The sequence below is a fragment of the Diceros bicornis genome, chromosome 13 (assembly GCF_020826845.1).
Source record: "Diceros bicornis minor isolate mBicDic1 chromosome 13, mDicBic1.mat.cur, whole genome shotgun sequence".
Lineage (NCBI taxonomy): Eukaryota > Metazoa > Chordata > Mammalia > Perissodactyla > Rhinocerotidae > Diceros > Diceros bicornis.
Window position 1 is genome coordinate 37866058 of NC_080752.1, and position 27706 is coordinate 37893763.

Genomic DNA, 27706 nt, shown 5'->3' on the forward strand with positions numbered 1-27706 from the left:
ATTCAGTGGATAATAACACTTGCCCTCTGAAGTACTGAAGTAGCCTCAAATTAGCATCACCATTCAACTGTCCTCACATAAGTACCTAAGAGAGAAGACTTAGATATCAAGAGAAATAAGAAGACCTGTTGCTATAGGAGAGTAAAATAATACAAATAAGGTCTGGATAAGCAGCCGCTGGAAATGTCAATAAGAGGTGGATATCATTCTATAAGATAGTTACCCTCTACACTTTAATTAGAGATTAATGGTTCCTCTTCAAAACAAAAGTACTTCAAGCTTAGTCACCAGCACTGGTTCATCAGTGATTTGCATGAAATTACTTGAGTTGATATACATCTGATTTTACTTCTTTTAATAAACAGACAAAATAAACACTGACTGTACTAATTTTCTGTATGCACCATTAGGATCCTATGTAAAGAGAAAGGGTGCCTATTTATTTGCACAGGATTGAAAACTAATCACTATAAGTATCTATTAGTGAAATTTTGAGACATACATTATTTGAATTATGTTGATTCCCACTTCAGTTCGATCTGTGAAATACCTTCCTAGGTTTCTGACCTGCCCTCAATGCCATGCTAATTCCATATGGAAATTTTAGAATAGTGGGGAAAGAGCCCCGTGTATCATTTGAGCCACATTAGCCCAAGAGACACACAATTTTCATCACATCATTAGGAAACAGCCATAATAAGCAATTAATAAATTTTAAAACTTCATAAATCAAATATGGGCCAAACCTTGAGATTACTGTAATCTGTAACAAACCCAAAATCCAACAGTGTTTAGGAAAACTCTGATTCTTAAACATCAGCTATTTTAATTCAAATGCCATTTGCTTTAACATCCCTAAAAATTGTTCATACTTCACATATTTGCACTGATAATTAAAATCAGTTCCCACCAAAAAGTCTTTCTCTGAGTGCACAGCTTACCTTGTCAAGAACCACATCACTGATGGGAGGCAGGCCCTCTGGTTTCTGTATACAGGCTGGCATGAACTGGAAGTCCAGCAAAAACTCCCTGTCATACTGCTTTTTGCCTTCAGTATCAGCAGGCTTCCAGGATTCTAGAAAGAGGGATGTAGGCAGACAACTGTCTATAGGGTCACTGTATGCATATCCAGTAAGAGTACAAACCAGATTCCAACATTTACTTTATCTCATCATAAATAAACAAAAACACAAAGGGAACACTGAGCTACAGTCAGAAAATGTCACGGAAACATTTTAAACTGTCTTTTGTTCTTTTATCCTTTCTGGATACCTTTGGATAGTAAAGTAATCTGAAGTAAATTGCTATAGGAACCACTTCATATACAGATTATGCAGCCTTTGGCCAGGGATATGCAATAATCCTCATTAAATAAACTACCAAGCCTTTACACACCTCAGAAATAAGGAATTTGGTAATACTCTTGGTTTCATGGAAAAGAAGGATACTTTGGTTGTTCGCTTGAAAGTGTCATTTTGGAGGGGAAAAAAGGTAACAGGACACAAAACACAAAAACAACTTATTTAAGAATCTGAAACGTCTAAGCAGCTAGATATAGAATTTTTTTCTCTGACTATAGTTTAATCTGAAGAAAATAATGTACTTGCTTGCTGAGCCAACTAAACTGGGAATAGACATATCTTTCTCCAAAAATCCTGAGACTAAACACATTCTTAGCTAATATTTTTAACATGAATTTTAAATTAGTTTTTTGCCATAGTACTTACTTTGCTACTACTACTATTGTTAACAGTTATCAGTACTCACACTTCTCTCATTATATAAAGTTGGAGAATTTCTTGAAATTTGTATTGGATAATAAAAGCAAGTCAATTTTTTTCTTTTAATTAACAAAACTCTCATCAAAATCAGGCTCCAGGGGCCGCCTGGTGGCATAGTGGTTAAGTTCGCATGCTCTGCTTCGGCAGCCCGAGGTTTGCAGGTTCGGGTCTTTGGCGTGGTCATACGCACCACTCACCAAGCCATGCTGTGGCGGCATCCCATATACAAAATAGAGGAAGATGGGCACAGACGTTAACTCAGGGCTAATCTTCCTCAACAAAAAGAGGAGTATTGGCAACGGATATTAGCTCAGGGCTGATCTTCCTCACAAAAAAAAAAAAAAGAAAAAGAAAAAGAAAAAATCAGGCTCCAGCTCACTTCATGATAGCACACTGGATCCTTCTTTATATTAGTGGTTCATGATGTCTAGGTCATAGACTCACAGATGACCTGTGAGAATTTTCACCAAATCCTTATTACTTTATTATATTTATTAAAAGGTAGATAGTTTATTGGGATCTAAACTTTAAATTGCCTTTTTTCTAACTACTGCTAGTGTATATTACAGGGGCAAAAGGCAGTTACTTGGTCAGTATAATTGGGGCCTGTAGTTGTGTACTTTTCCCTCGCCAAACTGAAGGATAAAAATATAATTTACACAATCCTAAAAATGACAATAATGTCTCAATTTCCTTAAGAAGGATGAGTGGTAGCCACAAGTGTTTGGTGATATGATACAAGCTTTAGAAGTAATTTCTTTACTTTAGAAGTAATTTCAGTATACTGAGTCCTAAGGTTAAAAGAAAAATTACAATAGCATAACCATACAATTTCATAAAGCCCATTAGCAGCAGTTTATTGTGAAAAGATCAGTATATTAAGGTAGTATCGATAAGTGGCTTTCAAACATTTTTGACTACAACTCACAGTCAGAAATATAATGACTTCATGACTCAGAACACACAGACATATAAATGAATTAAAAGTTTCTTAAAACAACACTTACCCTTACCTCGTGTAATGCACTGACATTTTTTACTCTCTTCTCCTAGGTTGTAACTCATTAAATTAATTTCACAACCTATTAAATGGGTTAAAACCAGCAGTTTGCAAAATACTAGTCTAGATTATTTTTTATAATTTTTTTTTTTTTTTTTTTTTGTGAGGAGATCAGCCCTGAGCTAACATCTGCCAATCCTCCTCTTTTTTTGCTGAGGAAGACGGCCCTGGGCTAACATCTGTGCCTGTCTTCCTCCACTTTATATGGGACGCCGCCACAGCATGGCTTACCAAGCAGTGCGTCAGTGCGCGCCCGGGATCCGAACCAGCGAACCCCGGGCCGCCGCAGCGGAGCGCGCGCACTTAACCGCTTGCGCCACCGGGCCGGCCCCTAGATTATTTTTGAGGTCTAATATTTTACATTCAAACCCTACCTACGTCATGCAGAAATCACTCCAGATTTGGCAGACTAAGAAAAACTTTTCACCTATCCCTAATTTCCTATCAAAGGAACCACCTTTCCCCACAGTTCCACACACCTCCATAAATCTCAAAGTCAACCATGATGTACACAGTATTGGGACAAAGGTTTAATGCATTTGATGGTGTCTAAAGATGAAAGAGCCTCTGGGGTTTATCATATATTTCACAGGGCACTTCCCCTACCACAGGTGCTCAATAACTCAGTCATACTGCTTCTGACTGTTTATCGGAGTTCAGTTCTACAGAGGGATTTCTGTAGGCTTGTGAAATGATGAGCACACTATCTCAAGGGACATGGTCATATCTAAAATACCCCCTTTTGATTAAAATGAATAAATTTAAATTTCTCTCGTTGAATTCCACCAGCCTAGCACTGACTAATTCCTTTTGCCAGCTGCTCTTCCAAAGCCAGTAAAAGAAGAATACCAGCATCACATATCACTTCCGTCAACACAGAACTCTCTGGATTTGCTAGTCACTACCTTATGTTTGCTGATCTATTCTGTAAATATTACATCGTGATGAGCCTCTTCATTCTATCCAATATTTCTCTATGAGGAGGCAACATTTCTCTAAGTAGTTGCAGTAGAGTGAAGGGGAGAAAGAAAGACATACACAGGAAGGCAGGGATAAACTTACCTGGTTTAAACGGGAACGTGCCCCCTTCACCAGAACTATCAGTGGAGCCTGAATTAGCATCTATTCCTTCACCCTCAGAAGCACTCTCAGCACCATTACGTACAGGCTCAGCTTCTTCTCCATTTTCCTCCACAGCTTTCATTTTTTTTAGGTCAGAGGGGTCTCTTTCAGGATGAAACCCTTGGCTCATTTTATCCTGTTCAGATTCAAGTACTTTGTCACCTGAAAGCTCCTCTTCAGCTTTAGGCTAAAGCGTAAGTGAACACAGAGGTTATATCTTTTTCACTGTGTGTAAATATACATGAAGACATACAGCCATTCTCTCAAAAAGCATAGCAAAACATGCCACTCAAGATAAGGATGTCTGTATTCAGCATATGGTACTAAAATGGTAAGTTTATTTAAAATACTTTTCTCATTTCATCTGGGATAAAGCAGACAATTCAAATGGCTACTGAAATGCTTTAACGTGACTAATGAAATCTAAATGTACCAAAGGTTAGAATGGAAAGAACTGTTAATCCTCGGAACTTGATGGACCTGAAAGAGTCCTAGTCAGAAATCTAAATCAAGAACTCCAGCCCTTGACACTAAAGCTCAGCAAATATAAAAAGAAACTAGAGGATATTTTTTGCGTTGTCCTCTGGCTGCAAAATGGAGAGTTCAATGAATAGTTTAAAGTATCTAAGTCTCACAAAGCTGATCACCTCTCATTTTGCAAGGAGGCCATTTGTTAGTTAAAATCCATTTTGTTTATTGGTTTTTAGAATTCTCTGAGGCTGTGACCTTATTCAAATCATATATGGAAAAATGCTTGGAATATATTCCCCTAGGGAGAAATCTGGGTTTTGATGCATCCTGTCTATTTTTAAAACGCAAAATAGAATTGAAGTTATTCACCAAATTATTTCTGACCATCTCAGTTTCAGATATCAAACAAAAACGGATTTCTTAAGGACCATATGAACCATCAAAACTCCTTGAGGCAAAGTTCTCCATGAACTTTAAGTGTCTTTCTTTTTCATGAAGGATAAGCATTCTGAAAACAATCCTTTGGAAGAAGCACTCAGAGGAAACAGGCATTCCAATTGAAAAATTCACTCTAGGAGAGCCAAAAATAGAGGCTCTGTTGAATTGGTTTAATAGAGGATTGTATAAAAGAATGTCATATACATCAGGAAGTGGTTACCCCAACTGATTTATGGAATCATGTTTTTTTTTAAAAATTAAAGAGTTACAAATCCCTTGTTACATAAGTGAAGTATTATAACAGATACAATATTAGTGAATTTTCTTCTACCATACATCAGATCATGAGGAAAAGACACTACATTTTAAAATGTTATCAATAGAAACAGATGGTTCTGGGCTGGCCCTGTTCGGATCCCGGGCGCGTACCAACGCACTGCTTCTCCGGCCATGCTGAGGCCACGTCCCACATACAGCAACTGGAAGGACGTGCAGCTATGACATACAACTATCTACTGGAGCTTTGGGGAAAAAATAAATAAAATAAAACTATTAAAAAAAAAAAAAGAAAAGAAACAGATGGTTTTTAGGCCTTGTTTCTATAATAGAAATAAAAAGTTCATGCAAATACATACACAAACACACACACACACACACTTCCTCCACTCCCACAATAGGAAGAGAGAGAATGGAAACCATCAAAATAAAGACAGAAAAAATCCCAAGAAAATAAGGGCTGGAAACTATTTCTTTTTATAAAACATGGAAGAAGGTAACGCATCTTTTAAACTTTGAGGAAAAAATAGATCTACCAAGTTTGAATCACAAATTAGCAGCCTCACTTTTTCTTATTCTATGCTCTACTACAGTCTAAATTAACTCACTGCGTCAGTTTCACTGTCTGTAAATATACATAAAGACCTACATTGATCCCCTCAAAAAACATAAGAAAACATGTCACTCAAGATAAGGATGTCTGTGTTCAGCATATGATACCAGAATGGTAAATTTATTTAAAACACTTTTAATATTACCTTATTAAAAGGTAGTATTAACATGCCACTTTTACTAACATTTGTAATACTACCTTATAATTACATACAGGTCATCAAGAAGATCTTTAATAATCTGGCATGTGAGTCTATAAATAGTACTTAAACTGATTAAAGAGTAGAACAACTACATTATATAATTATATAGAATTCTTATTTCAGATCTTGTAAAATTTGAAAAAATGCTATTTTAGAGAAAAAAATATATTGGGTCCTCTTCTCTCTATGTAAAATCAATAACAACAGACAATCCATTGGATAGAAAGAGAGGATGTATTACTTGGAAAGTCAATTTCTAACTAGAAAAAGAAGTATAAAGAGGGGCCGGCCCCGTGGCGTAGCGGTTAAGCGCGCACGCTCTGCTGCTGGAGGCCCAGGGTTCAGATCTCGGGCGCGCACCAATGCACCGCTTCTCAGGCCATGTTGTGGCAGTGTCCCACATAAAGTGGAGGAAGATCGGCATGGATGTTAGCTCAGGGCCAGTCTTCCTCAGCAAAAAGAGGAGGATTGGCATGGATGTTAGCTCAGGGCAGATCTTCCTCACACACAAAAAAAGAAGTATAAAAAAACTTGTTCCATGAATACAAACCATAATTCAGAGAATACAGAATCACTGAGGTATCTGAGGCACATTGTTAGAAAGGATATGTTTCAAGTGAATCTAAAAAATAGCTGCAATAAATATTTATGATAATTTTCTTTCTTTCAGCAGGATGAAGCTCTAGTCAACCAGTCTGTACGTGTCTAACGGTTCCTAAATTGGTTACTCAGAAAACTAGACTGAAGAAAGCAAGCATCTTCTTGGCTGGACTGTCAAAGCTGAATCTTTTATGGGAACTTATTAAAGAAGAATTTAGTTGACAAAATTGCCTGCTTAACGGCCTGTATTAGTTTTTAAAGTGCTACAAAATCAGACCAACAACTATGTATCTAATGGTTGATGAGATATCCTAAAATTTTTAAACAAATTTTAAGAGGCCTCAACTAGTAATATTAAGATTAATCATCCTTCGTATTATCTTTCTAGGCTATAATTTAAAGAATTTTATAAAATATTTACAATGATGTAACAACCCAATATATAATCTAAAATATGCCGATACCTGAAACACATTCTTTTAAAGGCTGAGAAAAATCTCTCTAAGAAAAGGACAGCATGATAATCAGTGAAAATGAAGACAATGACAACCAGTCTTTACTAAACTACTCTAATAAATGCTCAATTTTAGGAAAGACAAGGGACTGGATTTCTGAAAAAAAGTCTGTGTACAAACGACCAAATATCTTTTTACTATACTTTTAAACTATAAGGTTAAGAAAAAAGTGATTGGTTGAAAATGAGTCAAAACAGTTGCCATGTATGAGGAATAACAATCTAATGAAGGTTTTAGCAAACTATGGCTTGTGGGCCAAATATGGCTCGTCATCTGTTTTGTGTGTGTGCAAGGTAAGGATGGTTTTCACACTTGCAATTTTTGAAAAATATTCCAAAGAAGAATATTTAAGGACACATGAATATTACGTGAAATACAAATTGCAATGTCCATCAATAATGTTTTACTGGAATATAGCCACACTCATTCATTTACATACACATTGTCTACAGCTGCTTCTGGGTAACACAGCAGAGTTAAGAAATTATGACAGGGATCATACAGTCCACAAAGCCTAAACTATTTACTATCTGGACCATTACAGGAAAAGTTTGCCAACCCCTACTCTAAAGAATAGAATGAATATTGAAGGCACAGGAGTGGTGGCCTACCCATTTAATATTCAATAATGTTTAGAAATCTAGCCACAGTGCAAAGGAATATTAAGTATAACAAAAGAAAAAGAACAAAAAAAAAAAACAGCTAAATGCAAAGAGAAATCAGTTTATGAAGCTCTTACAGCCATACCAAGAATGTATGTGATTTCCCTGCCTCTAGAAGGTATTTTATTCTCTGTAGGAGCAACATTTTCTTGTTCAGCTACAAGAGGAGTACAGGAACTATTTGCACCTCTATAATTTACTGCCAATTCTTACCCCCTGATAACCACAACGAAATCACACCCATGCAACATTTGAGTGGCTGCTATGGGACTAACTGTGACATCAATGGAGCATCATGTAAGAGCAATGACAGGACATGGGGAAGTAATGAAGTGGTACTGTGAGCTGCTTGAAGAGGGTAAGAATTATAACTAGATAGAAAAGTCTTACAAAATAAATGCATTTATTTCAAAATAATTTCTACATTTTAACATTATCATTTTAAACATTCAATAAAAATTATTTTAATTAAGTAGACAAAAGAAGAGTTCAAAAAGAAAAGAGCAATGTACAGATTATTTATACTACTCTTCATTTACAAGCTTCAGTACTTAACACTAAGGATATTGAGATTACAGACTATGAAATTGTTAGAGCACTCCTTAGGACTAAATCTGACCTAACAAGGTCCTTCTTTACATTATCTCCTGGACCTGGTATGCTGTAACCTACAGCAAAATCTGGCATGGCTTAGTTCAAATGAATAAATCATATGAGAAAAGTTATGTTACTTTTAAACTTTTAAAGTTATGTTACAGTTAAAACATGACAGATTCAAAATGAATTTCCCTAAAATGTATCCAATGATTTCTACCACCATCGCTAATAGGAATTTGAAAAAACTGTCTCCATTTTTCTTTACCCGATTAGTCTTTCCATCTGCTTAATATAAAGAAAAATTCAATTGAGAGGACAGAGGGGTTAAACAAAAATTAAACAATAACTTAAGAATTCAATGAAATTGAACATGCTATTAAAAATCTTTTAAATTCTGTAAGTAGACTTGAAAAAAATCAGACACTAAGCTTCATATATCAAGTTTTGCTCAGAAAACAGTATCTCAAGAAAGAGGTATAAACCCACACTTGTCTTAGGAAATGGCACCGCTGCTCTGAAGGTGAGTTAAAGAGATTTGCTGCTGCCCCTTACCTCCAATTCTGCCTCTAACATCTCTTCAGTGGTTCGCGTCCGATCTTTTGGTTTCTTCCACATCTTTGGTGCAGTTACAGCTGTCTGAGCTGAAATACAAGATCAGGCCCATTACTTCCCACAGGGAAGTCATGTTTGGAAATATTAGGTCTAAATGATACCCATATTCAAATTTAGGAGAACAAAAGAGGGCTTCATCCATACTGAGGAGATAGACGGATGATAAAGTGAACAACTGTGTAGTTGTGGCCCAGAGATTTAACGGCAAATGTCCTAGGCACAAATTGTTCACATCAGCTCATAAGAGCCTTCCAACCAGTGGCCTAGGTTCTTCCAATTTCATGGTTAGGACCTACCTAGGCATGTAATTCAGTATGTGGTGAGTATCTCTATAAGAAACTGGCCTACCAGACAGTTCTAGAGTTGGGTCTGCTTCAATTGTTAATCAATTATGTGATCTTAAGCAAGTCACACTTCCCAGGTTTATTCAACTATACTGGATATTCAACTACATTCAACTATAAAGTGTAAGAGTGAGATTAGATGATGATACCTAAGTTTCCTTTAAGTGACAAAAGAAATTAAATTCCAGATTCTGTTTTTTTAAGCTTTCTAGACAATAAAAGAAGACTTTGATTAAGATTTCATTAGATAGGCAGCACTTCTACAACATTCATTTCTTATTTCAGATCAATACCGTTGGCCTCAATGTTCATACTGCTGGGGTGAAAATTAAGAAAGAAAACAGATACTTTTTACTAAATTATTATATTGTATCAGAAGTTCTAGATGGAAAAGTAAGCTTACAAAGAATTTTTAAAAAGTCATTTGACTTACAAATTTCACAAAATCATTCAACCCTTAGATGTACAATTTAAACATCAGATAACAAACAGAACATATTAAAAGGCAACGCATGAGTCAATAAATGGAAGTGAGGTATTATATTATAGGCAGACAGGTAGAGAGAAGAGTCAAAGAAAGGTCACTTAATAAATATAGACACTTGTATCAAAAGTGAATAAACCAAAGCTGAAGAGTACCATCTAAGCTGATGCCCCAGAGAATACAGAAACACAAGATCATCCATTGAGACTAAACCAACCAATCTCTCTGTGAAAGCCTCAAATTTTTCCCAAAAACATTGAGAACAAGGAAAAGGAGACATTTAACACTCTTCTCAAAATACTGCACCATCATAAAAAAATACTCTGTAAACCTCCTTTGTTATACATATCTCAAACCAATTCTTCTTTATCCTGTCCCTCAGGGACCACAATAAACACGAAAACGTTATTAAACAGCTGTTATTCTTCCTTTGTGGCCTACTCAAAGTAAAAACATTTTCTCAAAGTACAGAAATCAGATTACGGTAACTGTGGGTAGGTTTATATGTATATTTATGTATATACGTACGTAGTGGTCTCTTTTCATTTTTTATGGATCTTCTGATTTTATATAACCAGTCTGTTTTATGTGCATCTCTCCAAAATGCTTGTGATTAATTCTGCTTGCATAGCAGAATCCTTTTTAAAGAGTCATAGAGTTTTGGGAACCTATACATTTTATTTTAAATTTTATTTCAATATGCATGAACTCAGCTCTAAATTCCATTCATGGAAGAGGGAAGACTACTTTCTGGAGGATTCCTTGGGATCAAATATAAACTCAGGAGCAGTTTCCTATAAACAGCAAAAACCAAAGCCATAGATAAACTTTTCTTTTAAAGAATGTATCAAATGTACCCAACCCCAAAACACTAAACAAAACATTTCTTCCATTGGAAACATAATACATCTAACATGCTTTTTAAAAAACAGCTACTTACACAGCAGGAATTGTTACTCACTCTGTTCAACTGGCTATTTCAAGTTTTGATTGAAAGCAGTAATTCACAAAAAGAAGTGAGAGAAAGCACATACCTCTTGAGGAGACACTCCAGTCCTTTTAAAACTGAATATAGATACATACATACCTAGTGCCTAGTGAGACTGTGATATACATCCCCCTTCTACCTTTAGTGGTGGGGAGGTACGGTAAAATTTCAGTGTGCTAGAATGGGGAGAAGAAGAGGCAGGGAGCAAAGAAGAGGGGAGGGACAAACACAGAAAGAGACAGAGACACTGACTTCCTAATTTAAAGGACAATTAATACTGAATCAGCTAGAATAAGGGAATTAAATTTAAGACACTGTCTCAGATTTGTTCTTTCCTTTCCAGTCCATTCCAATGTCTACACCTTAGATTAGGCACTTATTACTGCACTGATTTAACTATGAGATAGTCTCTTAATTCTTTGCCTCTGATTCTTAACACATCATCTACAATGCTGAATAACAGCCTTTCTAAATAACTGACTTGACTAGGTTATTCTTGTACTTAAAATATTCTTCAAGGCATCATCCATAGTGCCAAGCAAAGTTTCTTGCACAGGATAGGCACTCAAATTTGTTGACTGAAGAAATAATAGCAGCTCTATGTAAAAAAGGTATTACTGACATTCCTGAGACAAAGACATAGATTCTTTCCTCTTTGTCTTGTATTAAAGCACCACGGGACAAGTGACAACATCTGTGTGAGATTCATAATTACGTTAATTTAGAGATAACTAAAGCAGCCCACACCCTCCTTGCATAAGAACTAAACTCTTTTAGGCACATTTAATTTCTACTACTCTAAAACATAAAATAGGGGCCAGCCCGGTGGCACAAGCAGTTAAGTGCGCACACTACGCTGCGGCGGCCCGGGGTTCGCCGGTTCGGATCCCGGGTAGGCACCAACGCACTGCTTGGCAAGCCATGCTGTGGTGGCGTCCCACATAAAGTGGAGGAAGATGGGCATGGATGTTAGCCCAGGGCCAGTCTTCCTCAGCAAAAAAAAAGAGGAGAATTGGCAGATGTTAGCACAGGGCTGACCTCCTCACAAAAAAATAAATAAATAAATAAAATAAAATAAAATATAAAATAGGTAAATGCAAACAAAAAAGCAATACCATGATTTCAAGATTTTTGCAAATTTTTACATTATTGGCAGAAAAATCATGTTGTTCTTCAGAGCTCTTTTTATGAAACAACTAATGTATAAATTCAGAAAAATATTGGGGACACAGACAAGTTTAGACATTGGGTTTTAGGAATATTCTCTGTCTTCTCTCTGACATATATTTAGAATTTATGTCAAGGACTGCATCAAGTTAGAAACGTTCCCGGGCCAGCCCCATGGCTTATCAGTTAAGTGCACGCGCTCCGCTGCTGGCGGCCCGGGTTCAGATCCCGGGCGCGCACCGACGCACTGATTCTCTGGCCATGCTGGGTCCGCGTCCCACATACAGCAACTAGAAGGATGTGCAGCTATGACATACAACTATCTACTGGGGCTTGGGGGGGGGGGAGATAAATAAATAAAATCTTTAAAAAAAAAAAAAGAAATGTTCCCACTTTCAACTTGCATCCCATGAATGAAATATAAACTCCAGATAATTGTGCCACACCAAAACTGTTATGACTGGCAATGACTGTATTTTCAAAAAGAAAGCACAATGCAGTCACATTTTTCTGATATCTGTAAGATGCCTGACAAGTCATCCCTGCAAGTGGAAGAGTCCGTTATTTTTCATTTACTTTTTATATTAGGCTCCATTGGAGTCAAGTTGTAACTCGCACAAATGAAGAGCTAACAACCTATCCCTGTGCAACCTAGAAGATAACTGCTAGACTTGGAGTAAAAGGGATAATATAGATGATTCATAAATTTATTGAGTTCTATTAAACCCAAGTAAGTTTGCAAAAATACTCTTCCCTAAAGCCTAAGGCAGTTAGAATACTGAAATAAACTATTACGTAAAATGGTAGCTCATACTGGGATAGAAGAATCAAGAGTAGTTAAGAGACAGGGATACAATGCATCCTGAGAAACCAGTCTGTGTAAAAAAATAATCTAGAACATATATTCTCTTTTTCTTTGCAAGAGTATCAGCACTTGTAGAAACTCCAAGTAATTAAGTCATGGTTTCTAGTCTGAAATCCTGACTCTGAGAGATGTCAGAAATGTTGCATAGTAAGAACAAGAATCACAAACATTACAGCTGCCACTGGCATAATGATATTCCTATATCTAGATTATTCTCTTTCTTCTTTTAGTCCTGTCAGTCACATTTCCTGCATGTACAGAGACTGTCATTCACCTTAAGACTTAGAGAAATTCCAAAAAACAGGGAGAGGGAGCCTGGAGGGTTAAAATTTAATACAGAAGGATGGAAATGGTTAGCTTATTTACATACTCTCCAACATGCAGGCTTTTTTATGAAAAATATTTATAACATTGTTTTTTCGATTCATAAAAAGATATATCCATTGAAGAACACATAAAGTATAGACAGATATAAAGTTGAAAAAAATGTCTTATCTCTGAGATATTGTGAACATTTTGGCGTATTTTCTTCCTGGCATTTAAAAAACATAATTATAGGGCCGGCCCCCTGGCTTAGCGGTTAAGTGCGTGCGCTCCGCTGCTGGCGGCCTGGGTTCGGATGCCGGGTGCACACCGACACACCGCTTCTCCAGCCATGCTGAGGCCGCGTCCCACATACAGCAACTAGAGGGATGTGCAGCTATGACATACAACTATCTACTGGGGCTTTGGGGCGGAAAATAAATAAATAAATAAAATTAAAAAAATAAATAAATAAAAATAAATAAATAAAAAACATAATTGTATGCATATCATGTATTTATTTTATCAAATATTTTTTTGTGTGTGTGAGGAAGATCAGCCCTGAGCTAACATCTGTACTAATCCTCTGCTTTTTTGCTGAGGAAGACCAGCTCTGAGCTAACATCTATTGCCAATCCTCCTCCTTTTTTTCCCCCAAAGCCCAAGTACATAGTTGTATGTCATAGTTGCACATCCTTCTAGTTGCTGTATGTGGGACGTGGCCTCAGCATGGCCAGAGAAGCTGTGTGTCAGTGTGCGGCTGAGATCCAAACCCCGGCCTCCAGTAGCGGAGCGCGCGCACTTAACCACTAAGCCACGGGTCCTGCCCTCAAATATTTTTTTAAGTGAACTGCAAACAAGAATTTAAACCTTTATAGTTTCGCTCCTTCAGTAGAAACTGTCCTAAAAATGAACTTTGTCAAAATCCCTATATATTCAATCTGCTCGATTTTGATTAAGGTGGTAAAAAGTTCATAGATTAGTATTTGAAAAGGATAATTTGAAAGCAAGCAAATCAGGGCCGGCCGCGTGGCTTAGCGGTTAAGTGCGCGGGCTCTGCTGCCGCAGTAGCGGCCTGGGTTCGGATCCCGGGCGCACACCGACAAACCACTTCTCTGGCCATGCTGAGGCCGCGTCCCACATACAGCAACTAGAAGGATGTACAACTTTGACATACAACTATCTACTGGGGCCTTAGGGAAGGAAAAAAAAAATGAAAGGAAAAAAAGAGAGAAAGTTAAAAAATATATAATAGGCAGTGAGGAATTATAAAAGGGCTAGAAGTACATCATTTTAAAAATTAAGTTAGGGCCGACCCCGTGGCTTAGCGATTAACTGCGTGCGCTCCGCTGCTGGCGGCCCAGATTCGGATCCCGGGCGCGCACCGACGCACCGCTTCTCTGGCCATGCTGAGGCCGCGTCCCACATACAGCAACTAGAAGGATGTGCAGCTACAACATACAACTATCTACTAGGGCTTTGGGGGAAAAATAAATAAATAAATTATTTTTAAAAAACCTACAAAAAAAATAAATAAAATCAAAATTAAGCTATTTTAGGGGCCAGCCCCATGGCCTATTGGTTAAGTTTGGCGTGCTCCACTTCAGAGGCCTGGGGTTGGTTCCGGGGTGTGGACCTACACTACTCGTGGGCCGCCAGGCTGTGGTGGCAACCTACATACAAATAGAAGACAACTGGCACAGATGTTAGCTCAGGGTGAATCTTCCTCAAGCAGCAAAAAAAGAGGAAGAGTGGTGACAGATGTTAGCTCAAGGCAAAACTTCCTCATCAAAAAAAAAAAATTAAATCAAGAGTAAATAGAAGAGAGAAAACCTTCATGACTAGTCTTTAAAAAGTCCACATTAACATGGAATTAAATTGCTGAAGTTTCATATCTACTGACCAGGATCAAGTCACACCAAAGATTTTTAGGAGCTACTTCTAGTAGCAAGGATTTGGCTTTAGGCTAAGATTTTAAAAACCAGTTTAGGTTAAGGTTATAAAAGAAAAAAGGCAAAATAAAAAATTATACCCACATTACATTTATAACCATGTAAAATATTTACGTAAAGACTAGAAGGAAACGAAGAAAAGTTTAATGCTAATACACAGCCTACATATTTGAACAATGAATGGCTTTTCTCTATCCCTCAATGTTTACCACAATAATTTAAAATTGGGAGAAATTCATTCATTGTTTCAATCTTGTTTTGTCTTTTATGTCTGAAGTGGAGGTGTTTCGTTCTAGATTTTAGGCCAGACTGCTCTTCATAAAAATACTGTTGGAATAAATTTTTTTCAATGTGTTAATTTTACTTGTAATTATAACACTACAATTATGTCATAATTTAACATGTTAAATTTATGAGAATGTTATAATTTTGCTCACGCTTTTTGACCTTCAGAGGAACTGGAGAACTCATGGGGCTTTTCGAGAGCATTAGTTTGGTACTAAAAAATAGAAACATCATCATTCCAAATAAGTTAAAAGAATGTGAAAGAGGTGATTACACGTGACAGGTAACTTTTTAATCCCAATGTATTCTACTAGCTATGCTATATAATAATCCAAAAAAACCCTTTTACTAAAGATATCATGTTGGAAACTTAATACTGCTTCTCTTTACTAGATCATTTCTTCTTTATTACTTACTTCTTCACTAGTCAGGTAGATAGATGCCCAAGTAAACTGTAAGGATTAAAAAAAAGAATTCAGTGTTTTCTGGTGCCAAAAAGGAAACAGACCTTTTCCACTCTCCCTTTTCTTAGATCTTTGCCTAAAGAAAGCTTGTAATTTTAAATCCTTCCTCTATCCCTTTGATATATGTGCAGATCTTTTAAAAGCTAAAGAAGCCTTTTGCCAGCTTTACAACTCAGGAATGTTTTTCTTAAGTGTCTGAGAGCCATCACTCTGCCAGTCACAATGGGAGTTTCACCTAGGCAACTGGCTCCTTTAACTACCTACTTGTCATAAACATATGAAAAGTTTAATTTTTCCTTTGGATAAAGGCAAACTGACTAACACAGATGGACAACTCAAATACCAGGAGAATTTAGGATGAATTACATATAATAGCAACGGTGCTGGGTACAGTTCAGCTCCATGAGGACAAATTATCATTATCTTGAGAATAAGTATATAATGGATTGTATTTGCCTGCCTTGATCAAAAAGTGAGATTTCTCTGTCTGCAATCTCATTACCAGATTGCCTTTGATGCTCATTTCTCTCTTAATGCTTATTCAATAATAAAACTATCTTCTTTGTTCCTACATTTGTGGAAAGGATTTCCTGAGCTGATAGGAGATTTTTTTTTTCCCCCAAGATGGTCTGGAAGTGCCTGAAATGAGCAGACCAGGTGAAGATCTTGTAGCCACATAAAATCCAGGTAAGAGACTCTAGATTATAAAAAGTCGCCCTTTTAGCTCTCTACTCTTTTGGAATATCACATCAACTCCTTAGCTCCAAGACTTGAGATGAATGCATCCAGAGTCTAGGTCTCACGACTGAAGTGACACAAAACTAAGATGCTCTGAAGATAATATTAAGAATAGGTACTTCACTACTGGTAAGCTAAAGGCGCACCCAAGTGCACCGTCACAGGGTTGTACATAAAGAGTAGAATGTTCCAATAATGGAACTTTCAGTGAGAGTTCCCACTCTTAACACCCAGTTCTAATTCCTTCTCTTTCCTCTCATCTTTTCACATTTTACTTTTTTTTCTCCTGGCTTTGAAATCTGAAAAGTTGGCACTAAATAATTCTGATTACATCACACTCAAGAATTTTGTTTCGAGTTTCTTGAGGCTGGGGATTCTATCTTGTCCTTTTCCTTCTTCCACAGATCCTCATGAGACTCTAGAAAAATCTGATGATTTATCTAAGAAACTGGGGCAGAACAAAGCAGAAACCCAGGTGAGAAAGGGTAAGTTTTCAAAACGGAAATGTAAATAAACTGGAAAAGAATAACAACGGTGATAAAATATGTAAGAATGATGGGTCATTGAAAGATGTCAACCAAAAGAAACACTAGAGAGTAAGAGCTCAGTGTTTTCCAGCATCTGCTCAGGAGTTGCTATCTGAAATGTATTCACAGTTTGGTAATTATGCTTCCCATTATATGTTAAAAATAGGCTTTTCGCTCTATGATTGCTTCACAGAACCTTGAATAGTGTAAGCTAATCTCCCCAGCGCCTAGCACTGGAACCAAAAAAAGTAAGTATAAGAAAATGAGGAGTCTAGACTTAAATTCTACCAAAAACATACATCTATTAATGCAATTTAAAATTTTTTGCTTTCAGTTTTGACATTAAACTTCATCAAAGTAAGAGTCAAATCATAGGTTTATTAATTTTATTGATGTTCTCAATAACTACCTTTCAGTTTTATTGATTTTTTTCCCATTTTCTATTTCATTTATTTCCCCTATTAACTTTATTATTTCCTTTGGGTTTAATTTGCTTTTTTTTAAATTTCAGCATTAGTGAGGTACAATTTACACATGAAATTGTAAGATATTTAAAGCGTACATTGTGGTGATTTGATATATGCATATATTGTGAAAAGATTCCCCCTGTCTGGTTAATTAACACATCCATCACTTCACATATTTATCTTTTTTTTTCTCGGTGAGAACACTTAAGTTCTATTCTCTTAGCAAATTTCAATTATACAATATACTGTTATCAACTACAGTCATCATGTTTTTCATTAGATCTTGAACCTTATTTATCTCATATAATTTGTTCTTTTAATAGTTTCTTCAGGTGGAAACTGAGGTCAACAATTTGAGACCATTTTTCTTTTCTAATATGGGCATTTAGTGGTATAAACTGCCACCAAGTACTGCTTTAAGCAGAATAATGTACCACCAAAGATATGCACGTCCCAATCCCTTGACCCTATGAATATGTTACCTTACGTGGCAAAAGTGACTTTGCAGATGTGATTAAGTTAAGGGATCTTGAACTGGGGAAACTATTATCTTGGATCAACCCAGTGGATCCAATATGACCAAAAGGGTCCTTACAAGTGGGAGGAAGGCACAAGAATCAGAGATTTGAAGATGCTTAACTACAGGCTTTGAAGATGGAGGAAAGGGCCCTGAGCCCAGGAATGTAGGTAGCCCCTAAAAGATGTTTAAAGCAAGGGAATACTCTTCTCTCATAGAGCCTCCAGAAGAATCAAAGATCTGTTGATATCTTGATTTTAGTCCAGTGAAACCAATTTTGGATTTCTTATCTCCAAAACTGTAAAATAATAAATTTGTGTTGTTTTAAGTCACTAAGTTTGTGGTGATTTGTTACGGCAGCAACAAGAAATGAATATAACAAATTTTGATTTGGGTTTTCATTTTCATTCAGTTCAAAGTATTTTGTAATTTCCCTTTTGATTTCTTCTTTGACTCCTCAGTTATTTAGAAGTGTGTTATTTAATTTCCAAGTGTTTGGGGGATTCTCCAGAGATATTTTTCTTACTGATTTCCAATTTAATCACTTTGACTTGAGTCCTTTGAAATTTATTAAGAACTGTTTTATGACCCACAATATGGTCTGTCTTGGTAAATTTGCCATTTGCACTTGTGCATCTACTGTTTGAGTGTTTACTAAGTGTCAGATCAAGTTAGTTGATTGTGCTCTTCAAGTCTCCTACAGCCTCACTAATTTTCTGTCTACTGGTTCTATGTTTTTCTAATTATGTCAATTCCATGTCACTACTTTTTGAATATGTGAAATACAGTTATAATAACTGTACTTAATAACTACTTAATGATTTTTATCTGCTAATTCTAATAATTACGTCAGTTATGAATGGGCTTTGATTTACTTTCTCATTATGGGTCATATTTTTTTCATGGCTTCACTGGTCAATTCTACCAAATATTTGAGAAAGAAACAATATCAATTCTACTCAAACTTTTTCAGAATACTGAAGAGGAGGGACTACTTATCAATTCATTCTATGAGGTCAGCATTAACCAGATAACTAAACATAAAAATTACCGGAAAACTATAGGCCAATATCCCTCACGAACCCAGATGTAAAAAAAAATGAAATAAAATTTTAGCAAATCAAATTCAACAACACATAAAAAGAAAAATATCTCATGACCAAGTTTTATCCCAGAAAAGCAAAGCTGGCTTAATATTCAAATACCAAGTAATATCAAACAAGTAAATAAACGAAAAAAGAAAACCCTATGACTGTCTCAAGAAATGCAGGAAAAGTATTTGATAAAATCCAATATGAATTCCTGATTGAAATAACGAATCTCTCAGCAAATTAGGAATAAAAAAGAACTTCTTCAACCAGACAATTCAAAAAACTACAGCTAACATCATATTTAATAGTGAAAGACTGAATGCTTTCTGAGATCAGGTATTAATAAGACAAGAATGTTTACTTTCACCACTTCCATTTAACATTGCTCTGGAGGTTCTACCTAGTATATTAAGTCAAGAAAAAGAAATAAAAGGTGCATCTAGTTAGAAAAACTAAAACTAAAGTAAAATTGTCTTTTTTCAGAAATGACATGAGCATTTACATAGAAAATCCAAAGGAATATCTATAAAAAACGCTAACAAAATCAGTAACTGAATTTTACCACGGTTGCACAGTACAAGACCAAAAAAAGCCTACTGTATTTCCATATACCAGTAATGAAAAATCAAAAATTGAAATAAAAATATCATTTACAATAGCATCAAAAGATATGAATTTGACAAAATTACAAAAGTCCTGTACATTAAAAACTTTAAAACATTGCTGAGAGAATTAAAGAAGATATAAAGAAATATCAAAATATACCATGCTTATGGGTCAGAACACTCAACATTGTAAGATGTCAATTCTATCTATAAACTCAACACAAACCCAATCAAATTCCAGCAGGCTGTTTGAAAAAAGCTGTAGGAAAAAACTGATTCTAAAATTAATATTTGAAATTAAAGGACCGACAATAACCAAATGTGTTTGAATAAAAGAATAAAGTTGGAGGACTTAATAATATTATCTGATTTCAAGAGTTATTAAAAAGCCTCAGTAATGACAGTGTGGTATTGCTATCAAGAAAGATAACTAAATCAATGGAAAAAAATTGAGAATCCAGAAATAGACCCACATATAATATGCACAACATATTTCTGGAGAAGGTGCAAAGGAAATTCACCAGAAAAAGGATAGCCTGTGAAATTCTTATACATTGCTGATGGGGATATAAAATGACAGAAGTACTTGGAAAATGGTTTGCAGCTTCTTAAAAAATTAAACATACACTTACATATAACCCAGGCATTCCACTTCTAGGTATTTACTCAAGAGAAATGGTAGCATATGTCTATACAAAGACTTGTACACGAATGTTCACAGCAACTTTATTTGTAATAGCCCCAAACTGGAAACAACCCAGATGTCCAGCAACAGGTGAACAAACTGTGGTACATCCACAGTGTATCAGCAATTTTAAAAATGAGCCACTAACATATACAACAATATGGATAAATCTGCTGAGCAAAAGCAGCCAGACAAAACAGTTTATGCTTTCTGATTTCACTTATATAACATTCTTAAAAAATGCAAACTAATCTACAGTGACAGAAAGCAGATCAGTGTTTGCCTGGCTACTGGGGTGAGGGTAGTGCAGGACGGAGGAATTTATAGACACACATGAGGAAACTTTTTGGGGTGATAAATATGTTCATTACCTTGATGGTGGTAATGGTTTCATGAATGTATATAAATGTCACAACTAATCAAATGCTTTATATATGTATATGTTAACTTTATGCCAATTACATCTCAATAAAGGTGTTAAAGTGGTCTGGATGGTTTCTAAAGTAATTAAAACATAAGCATATCCATATATCTATCACGAACCTGCTAAAAAATGACAGTGTTTTTAAAGGCTTTAAAATAACATGCATTGTATTCTTCCATTTATGAAAAGAAATATATATCTGTACACCCAAATAATGGGATTCCAAGGGCTTTTCTTCCTTCCTCCTAACTTTTGTTGCTTTTTATCTTTTTTCTTTTTGGGTAAGGAAGATTAGCCCTGAGCTAACATCCATTGCCAATCTTCCTCTTTTTCTGGGGAAGCTTGGCCCTGGGCTAACATCCGTGCCCATCCTCCTCTACTTTATATGTGGGACGCTTGCCACGGCACAGCTTGATAAGTGGTGCGTAGGTCCGCACCCAGGATCCGAACCTGCGAACCCTGGGCCGAGGAAGCAGAGCGTGCGAACTTAACCACTACACCACTGGGCCGGCTCCTCTTTTTTCTTTTTTTAAACGACAAAAGTCTCTATTGAAACAAATAAATATTTCTCTTCCCCAACTAGCCAATTCTAGTTGTCTGAGGTGAACAACGTCAACAATCTTTGGGTAAGTATACAATCGGCCATACCATTATGGCTCATACAAATTGTTAAAAACAGAAACAACAGGCCCAAGATGGAGTCATTTGCTTCCAGGACAGCAAACCAAGACCTGATTGAAATTTCAACCCCTCCCAGGAATGTGACCTTAAACCAATCAGTCTGGAAATTCCTGATCAACACTTGTGAGGTAATCTGCCTGATAAGACCCCTGCTGCCTTTCCCCAAAGAAAGGTGACCTTACCTGAAACAATCCTGTCTTTTCTTTTGCTAATAACTTTCTCATGCTGTCCAATTTTGGCCTATAAAACCCTCCGTTTTGTACAACTCCTTGGAGAGCCTTTCTATTTATTAGATGGGATGCTGCCCGATTCATGAATAAAGCCAATTGTTTACTCAGTAGAATCTTTGTTCATTAACAAAATGATCACAAATATACAGGTTTATTTTAAATAGAAAAACAGAGTCATACTATACAAGTTATTTTGCAAAATGCTTTATTTTCCCTTAATTTATTATGAAAATCTCTCCAGGTTATCACACAGATCTACCTCATTCATGTATCAGCTACACAATATTCCATAGTATATATGTACCATTCCTCTTGAGAGATTTTACATTTTTTGCCGTTTCTCTTGCCACAAAAACCACTTTTAAATCCTTATCTACTGGTACTTTTATTTCCAAAACTAGTCAAAAAAATGTATACACATACACACAAGCAGACACATTTAATAGACACTACCAGATTTAGTTGCAAAATGGTTAAAGTGATTCACATTCCTATCACAAACGCATGACTATTGGATTAACTCCATTCTCACAGGTACTTGACACTATATTTGCCAAACTAATAGCTAAAAAACGGTATTCCCACACTCACTAATGAGGGTAAGCATCTTTTCCTATTTTTATTGGTTATTTGTTCTTTCTTTTCTGTGAATTTATTTTTATACTTTACTCAATCTTCTATTAGATTGTTTGCTCTTTTTTTTAACCAGTAGGTAATCTTTTACATACCTTGTCTTTTGATTTTCTTTTTGCCAAGACAAAATTCAAAATTTTATTTATCATAATTTTATAATGAATTTTCAATAATTGACAATTACTGACAATAATGCTGGAAAAAGCAGAAGACAGCAGGAAAAGAGGAAGACCAAATATGAGATGGCTTGACTCCATAAAGGAAGCCATATGCACAATTCTTTTTTTTTTTATTTTTTTTAAAGATTTTATTTATTTATTTTTCCCCCCAAAGCCCCAGTAGATAGTTGTGTGTCACAGCTGCACATCCTTCTAGTTGCTGTATGTGGGACGCGGCCTCAGCATGGCCAGAGAAGCAGCGCGTCGGTGCGAGCCCGGGATCCGAACCCAGGTCGCCAGCAGTGGAGCGCGCTCACTTAACCACTAAGCCATGGGGCCAGCCCCATATGCACAATTCTACTGAAGCTGAGGAGGGCTGTTGAGGACAGGACACTGTAGACATCACTCATTCATAGAGTCGCCAGGAGTTGGAGCCAACTTGATGGCATGTAACAACAACAATGAATTTTCTCTAATGAATGTCTTTACAAACAACACCAACAAAAAAAAAAAACCATAAAAGAAAATACACATTTTAATTAATTTGAAATTAAGGCAAGGAGAAGTCTTCTTTTTTGATAATGTCTCAAATACTTATCAATGTGCCACTTTAATTTTATTTATTTATTTATTTATTTTTCCCCCAAAGCCCCAGTAGATAGTTGTATGTCATAGTTGCACATTCTTCTAGTTGCTGTATGTGGGACGCGGCCTCAGCATGGCCGGAGAAGCGGTGCGTCGGTGTGCGCCCGGGATCCGAACCCGGGCCGCCAGCATCGGAGTACACGCACTTAACCGCTAAGCCACGGGGCTGGCCCTCAATGTGCCACTTTAAAATCCAAAGATTTCAGGGGCTGGCCCGGTGGTATAGCGGTTAAGTTGGAGGGCTCCACTTAGGCGGCCCGAGGTTCACAGGTTTGGATCCCGTGCGCAGACCTACACACCACTTGTCAAAGCCATGCTGTGGCAGGGTCCCACATAAAGTAAAGGAAGATGGGCACAGATGTTAGCCCATGGCCAATCTTCCTCAACAAAAAAGAGGATTGGCAACAGATGTTAGCTCAGGGCTAATCTTCCTCACAAAAATAAATAAATAAATAAAATCCAAAGATTTTAAACTGGATTCACTTGCGAGAGAATGAAACGACTATTAACTTCACAACCTTTAAGATCATGTGTTTCTCTAGTTTCTGAGGCATATCAAAATTAGAAATTTAGTTTCTACCTTCTGGTCAACAGCAGGACCATTTCCTGCCCTACCAGTGCTAAAAATTTTACCACCAACCCACTTAAATGTACCTTTGCTATTCCACACAATCAAAGACTTGGATACAAGTTAAGAAGGCATTATTAGAGTTTGAGCCCTTTGAAGATAAAGACTGTATCTTATTGGTCTCGTTTGCATATCCAGCGTCTCACACAGTACCTGACCCACAGCAGATACTCACTGAAAATCTGTTAATGAATTAATGCCTTGCAATCAACACTAAATCCAAGGTAAATGTCTCTCTATAACAACCACAAAGACTGGTTCAGTCTCTTTGTGTTAGGTAAGTACTATTACATTATTTTCATTTCAGAGATGAGGAAACTGAAACACAGAGAGGTTAACTAAATTGCTCTAATCCGAAAGAGAGTAAAGGTGGAGCCAGAATTAAAACACAGATGTCACTCCAAAGCCCTCATTTTTCCAACACAATAATCTGCCTCTCAACTCTACCTTGCTCCTGCACTTTCTTGTCTGAATTCCAACTTTATTTTCATTTAGGTTGTCTTTTGTTTTTTTTACCAGGAGAGGATGTTAGGTTAAGCAGGTGAGGGTAGTGTGAAAAATGCTGTTTGTCTGTTAGCCCTACAGCATAGTATGTCAAGTCATTAGGAAAATAAAATGGCAAAGTGACTCTAAATAGAAGGTTTGCTCCAAAAAACTTAGCAGAGAACAGTCCATTATGCAATTCTGTCAGTAGTGAGAACAAAGATGACTCCAATGAGACCATTAGCATAATTTTCTCGGGTTCTGTACTATATTTTACTGTTCTTTCTACAGTGTCTTAGGCATTTTAATAAATGCTTTTGTGCCACTTCTACCACAATCAAAATAAAACGCAATTTAAGATAAATCTAGTACAGATGAAGAAACGTCAATCACTACAGCACAAATATCCAATTTAGAGAACAGACTACAACACAAGTAATCTTTCTGTCTCCTCAGTGCTTTCCATCTCTAAATACAACACTACAGCTCATTGCCTTGAACAAATAAACCCTGATGAAAAAATAAAACCCATCTGATCATCAGTGAATCCACACTGCCAGTGCTTTGCAAAGCTCGGAGGAGTGTGCTGGAACGTTCATCTGCGGGAACCACTATAAGGAATGAAACACACCCTAACAGATGTTATCACTTACTCTCTCACCTCTTTACCTTACTCATCCCTATATTTATACATCTGTCTCTCTACAAGATCATCAAGTTCCCAGTGAAAAGTCATCTCTGAGTCCCAGAGGTCAGAAGAAGGCCTGTTACATAGTAGGTACAAATTAACATTGCCTGAACAAATGAAACCAATCTATTAATCAATTTAATTCTGGATTTTCTACCAAAAATAGTTAAGTATGGATATATCAAATTCTCTCTTGGTACATTATAAAGACCTATCTTTAGGCTACTCATATTTCTGGGTTTTCTATGATAGTTCTCAATTTGAATATTCTTCCCTGTGTCCCAAAATATGGATCAAAACATGTAGTCAAAAGTATTTTAAGTCACAATTTATCTAAAAATAAATTCAAATTTGAGAGCCACAGTCTGTTACTGAAATGTGAAGAAAAAAAAGTCAGCATCTATTTATTCCAACTACAGTTGCTCAAATGTTTGTTGAATTGAATAGCACTAAGACTTAAACTCAAACAAGTGAAATTTTTAAGCACTCTATTTTTATGGAAAATTGACCTGATACAAATAGTATCAAGAATTCACACAAAAAATAAATTTCTGAGAAATACTTCCACTTTTCTATTCGTATTACTGCACAATGGTAATTGATGTTAATAATAAATGAGGCATGGTAGGATCTTGAAGAATATTAGGAATTATCAAAAATAGACTGGTAACTCTATTTTGAATCCATGTTTTATATAAGATAATTCTCATTTGAATTAGACTCAAAAAACTTAGCTGCAAAATTTATAATAAAACTTGTTTTTGGTTGTAATTATGACAAAAGAAATTCATACTCATGGGCCAAAAAAAATCAGAACAAATGAAGAAAAAGTGAAAAAGCTTCTTCCTTCCCGTCTTGTTCTCAGGTCTCTCTCTTCAGAGGAAGCCATTACTAAGTATTTCTTACTTATCCTCATAGAAAATATTGGCGTATATGCAATCAAATATGTGTATTATATGTGTGAATGTGAATTTTCATTTTTTTCATACTATACGTGGTATTTTGCACCTCGGCATGGGTTTAAAATTAGAGTAGGGCCGGCCCCGTGGCTCAGCGGTTATGTGCGCGCGCTCCGCTGCTGGCAGCCCGGGTTCGGATCCCGGGCGTGCACCAACGCACCGCTTCTCTGGCCATGCTGAGGCCGCGTCCCACATACAGCAACTAGAGGGATGTGCATCTATGACATACAACTATCTACTGGGGCTTTGGGGGAAAAAAATAAAGAAATAAAAATTAAAAAAATAAAAAAATAAAATAAAATTAGAGTAGACCCCATCTGTAACACGTATGTGAAAGCTATGCTTTTAGGTGTTATAACATGATTTAACAATGTGATTTGTGCAATTTATGAAATAGTTTAATATGTGCAGTATCTCAATTCAAAAGGAGTGTCTCCCTATATGATCAGATATACTGATCTAAATATTTCAAATATCACTCAAATCTTGTTTGAATTCTATGTTAAAAACAATTAATAATTAGTAATTTAAATTACAACAGCTCTGGGACTCATGAGTTAATTGTTGAAAGACTGACAACTATTAATGATGGTATTATGTTATAAAAACTCTAACAGTTTTCGGATGTTATCAAGTATCTCACTGAATACTGAATACTATCACAGAAACAATGATTTTTATTTTTATTTATTTATCTATTTTTCTATTTTTATGTTTTAAATGGAGCACTAGGTACTAGGGTGTAGCCTAGTTACATGCATGGATTCTGGATCATCAGGAACTTGGGGGAGACTTCCATTAACTAATGGACTGGGGAGGACACCTTCTGTGCTTTTGTTGTCCCTTATTAGCTATTTAAGGTGAGTACATTTAACTTTGAACCCCTGTCATCATCAACCTGTTCATTCAACTGTTAATTTATGTGAATATTATATTCATGTTCAATATAAAATGAATATCTTACTTTGCAAGAATTATTTTAAATGATTTTAAATTTTGATTGTTAAAGTTTAAGATTTATTTACAAGATATTGAACACGAGAGGCAATATACAGAGAAGTGGTATTAAGCACTGGCTGTGGAGCTGAGTTTGAATGTTGGCTCTGCCATTTACTAACTATATAACCTCCAGCAAGTATTATCTCCTCTGTGCCTCCGTCTCCTGTTCTGTAAAACAAAACAATAGGGTTGTTGTGAGAGTTAAAGAAGATAATACAACAGCACCTGATAAACAATAAGCACTTAATCAATGACAGCTATTATTATTAAAACAACAAATTTTTCTGACTAGGCTGGTATGGCGTATTTTAAATACACCTAATTTGTTAGCCAGATATCCTAACACACACACACACACACACACACACAAACCAAGAACAAACTGACACCAACAAAAATCTATTCATTCGCTTAAATGAGTACACAAATGTTTAATAAAAGCTCTGTAGAGATAATAAAACAAATCAGAGATTTACTAATCTTTAAAGAAGGTATATGAGAGCTGGAGAGATAAAATGTATATATATCAATACTCATAAAGCCCTCTAAGTATTCCCAATTGAGATAATATACTTAAGTGTTAAGAGTCAAGGAATTATCAGAACAGAAAATTTTGTGAAGACAGTCATATTGAAAAACTTAAATTTTGAGCAGATTCTTTAATATGGTCTAGATTGAGATGACAGCATCAAGGCAACAAGGTAGGAATTAGCACCCAGCAAACAGGTGTAGAGGACTGGCAAAAAA

General features: G+C 36.1%; 1 protein-coding gene across 12 annotated transcripts in view; it reads right to left on the minus strand.

The window, feature by feature from the left end:
• Positions 1 to 27706, minus strand: part of EIF4G3 (eukaryotic translation initiation factor 4 gamma 3) — a 328826-nt gene that overhangs the window by 76540 nt on the left and 224580 nt on the right. For all 12 annotated transcript variants that reach the window (XM_058553132.1, XM_058553124.1, XM_058553130.1 and 9 more), the window contains 3 exons: positions 8890 to 8978; positions 3904 to 4150; positions 942 to 1075 (listed from right to left, as the gene is read on the minus strand). In XM_058553132.1, coding sequence (XP_058409115.1) covers positions 942 to 1075; positions 3904 to 4150; positions 8890 to 8978 — 470 coding nt within the window. The remainder of the gene's footprint in view (positions 1 to 941; positions 1076 to 3903; positions 4151 to 8889; positions 8979 to 27706) is intronic.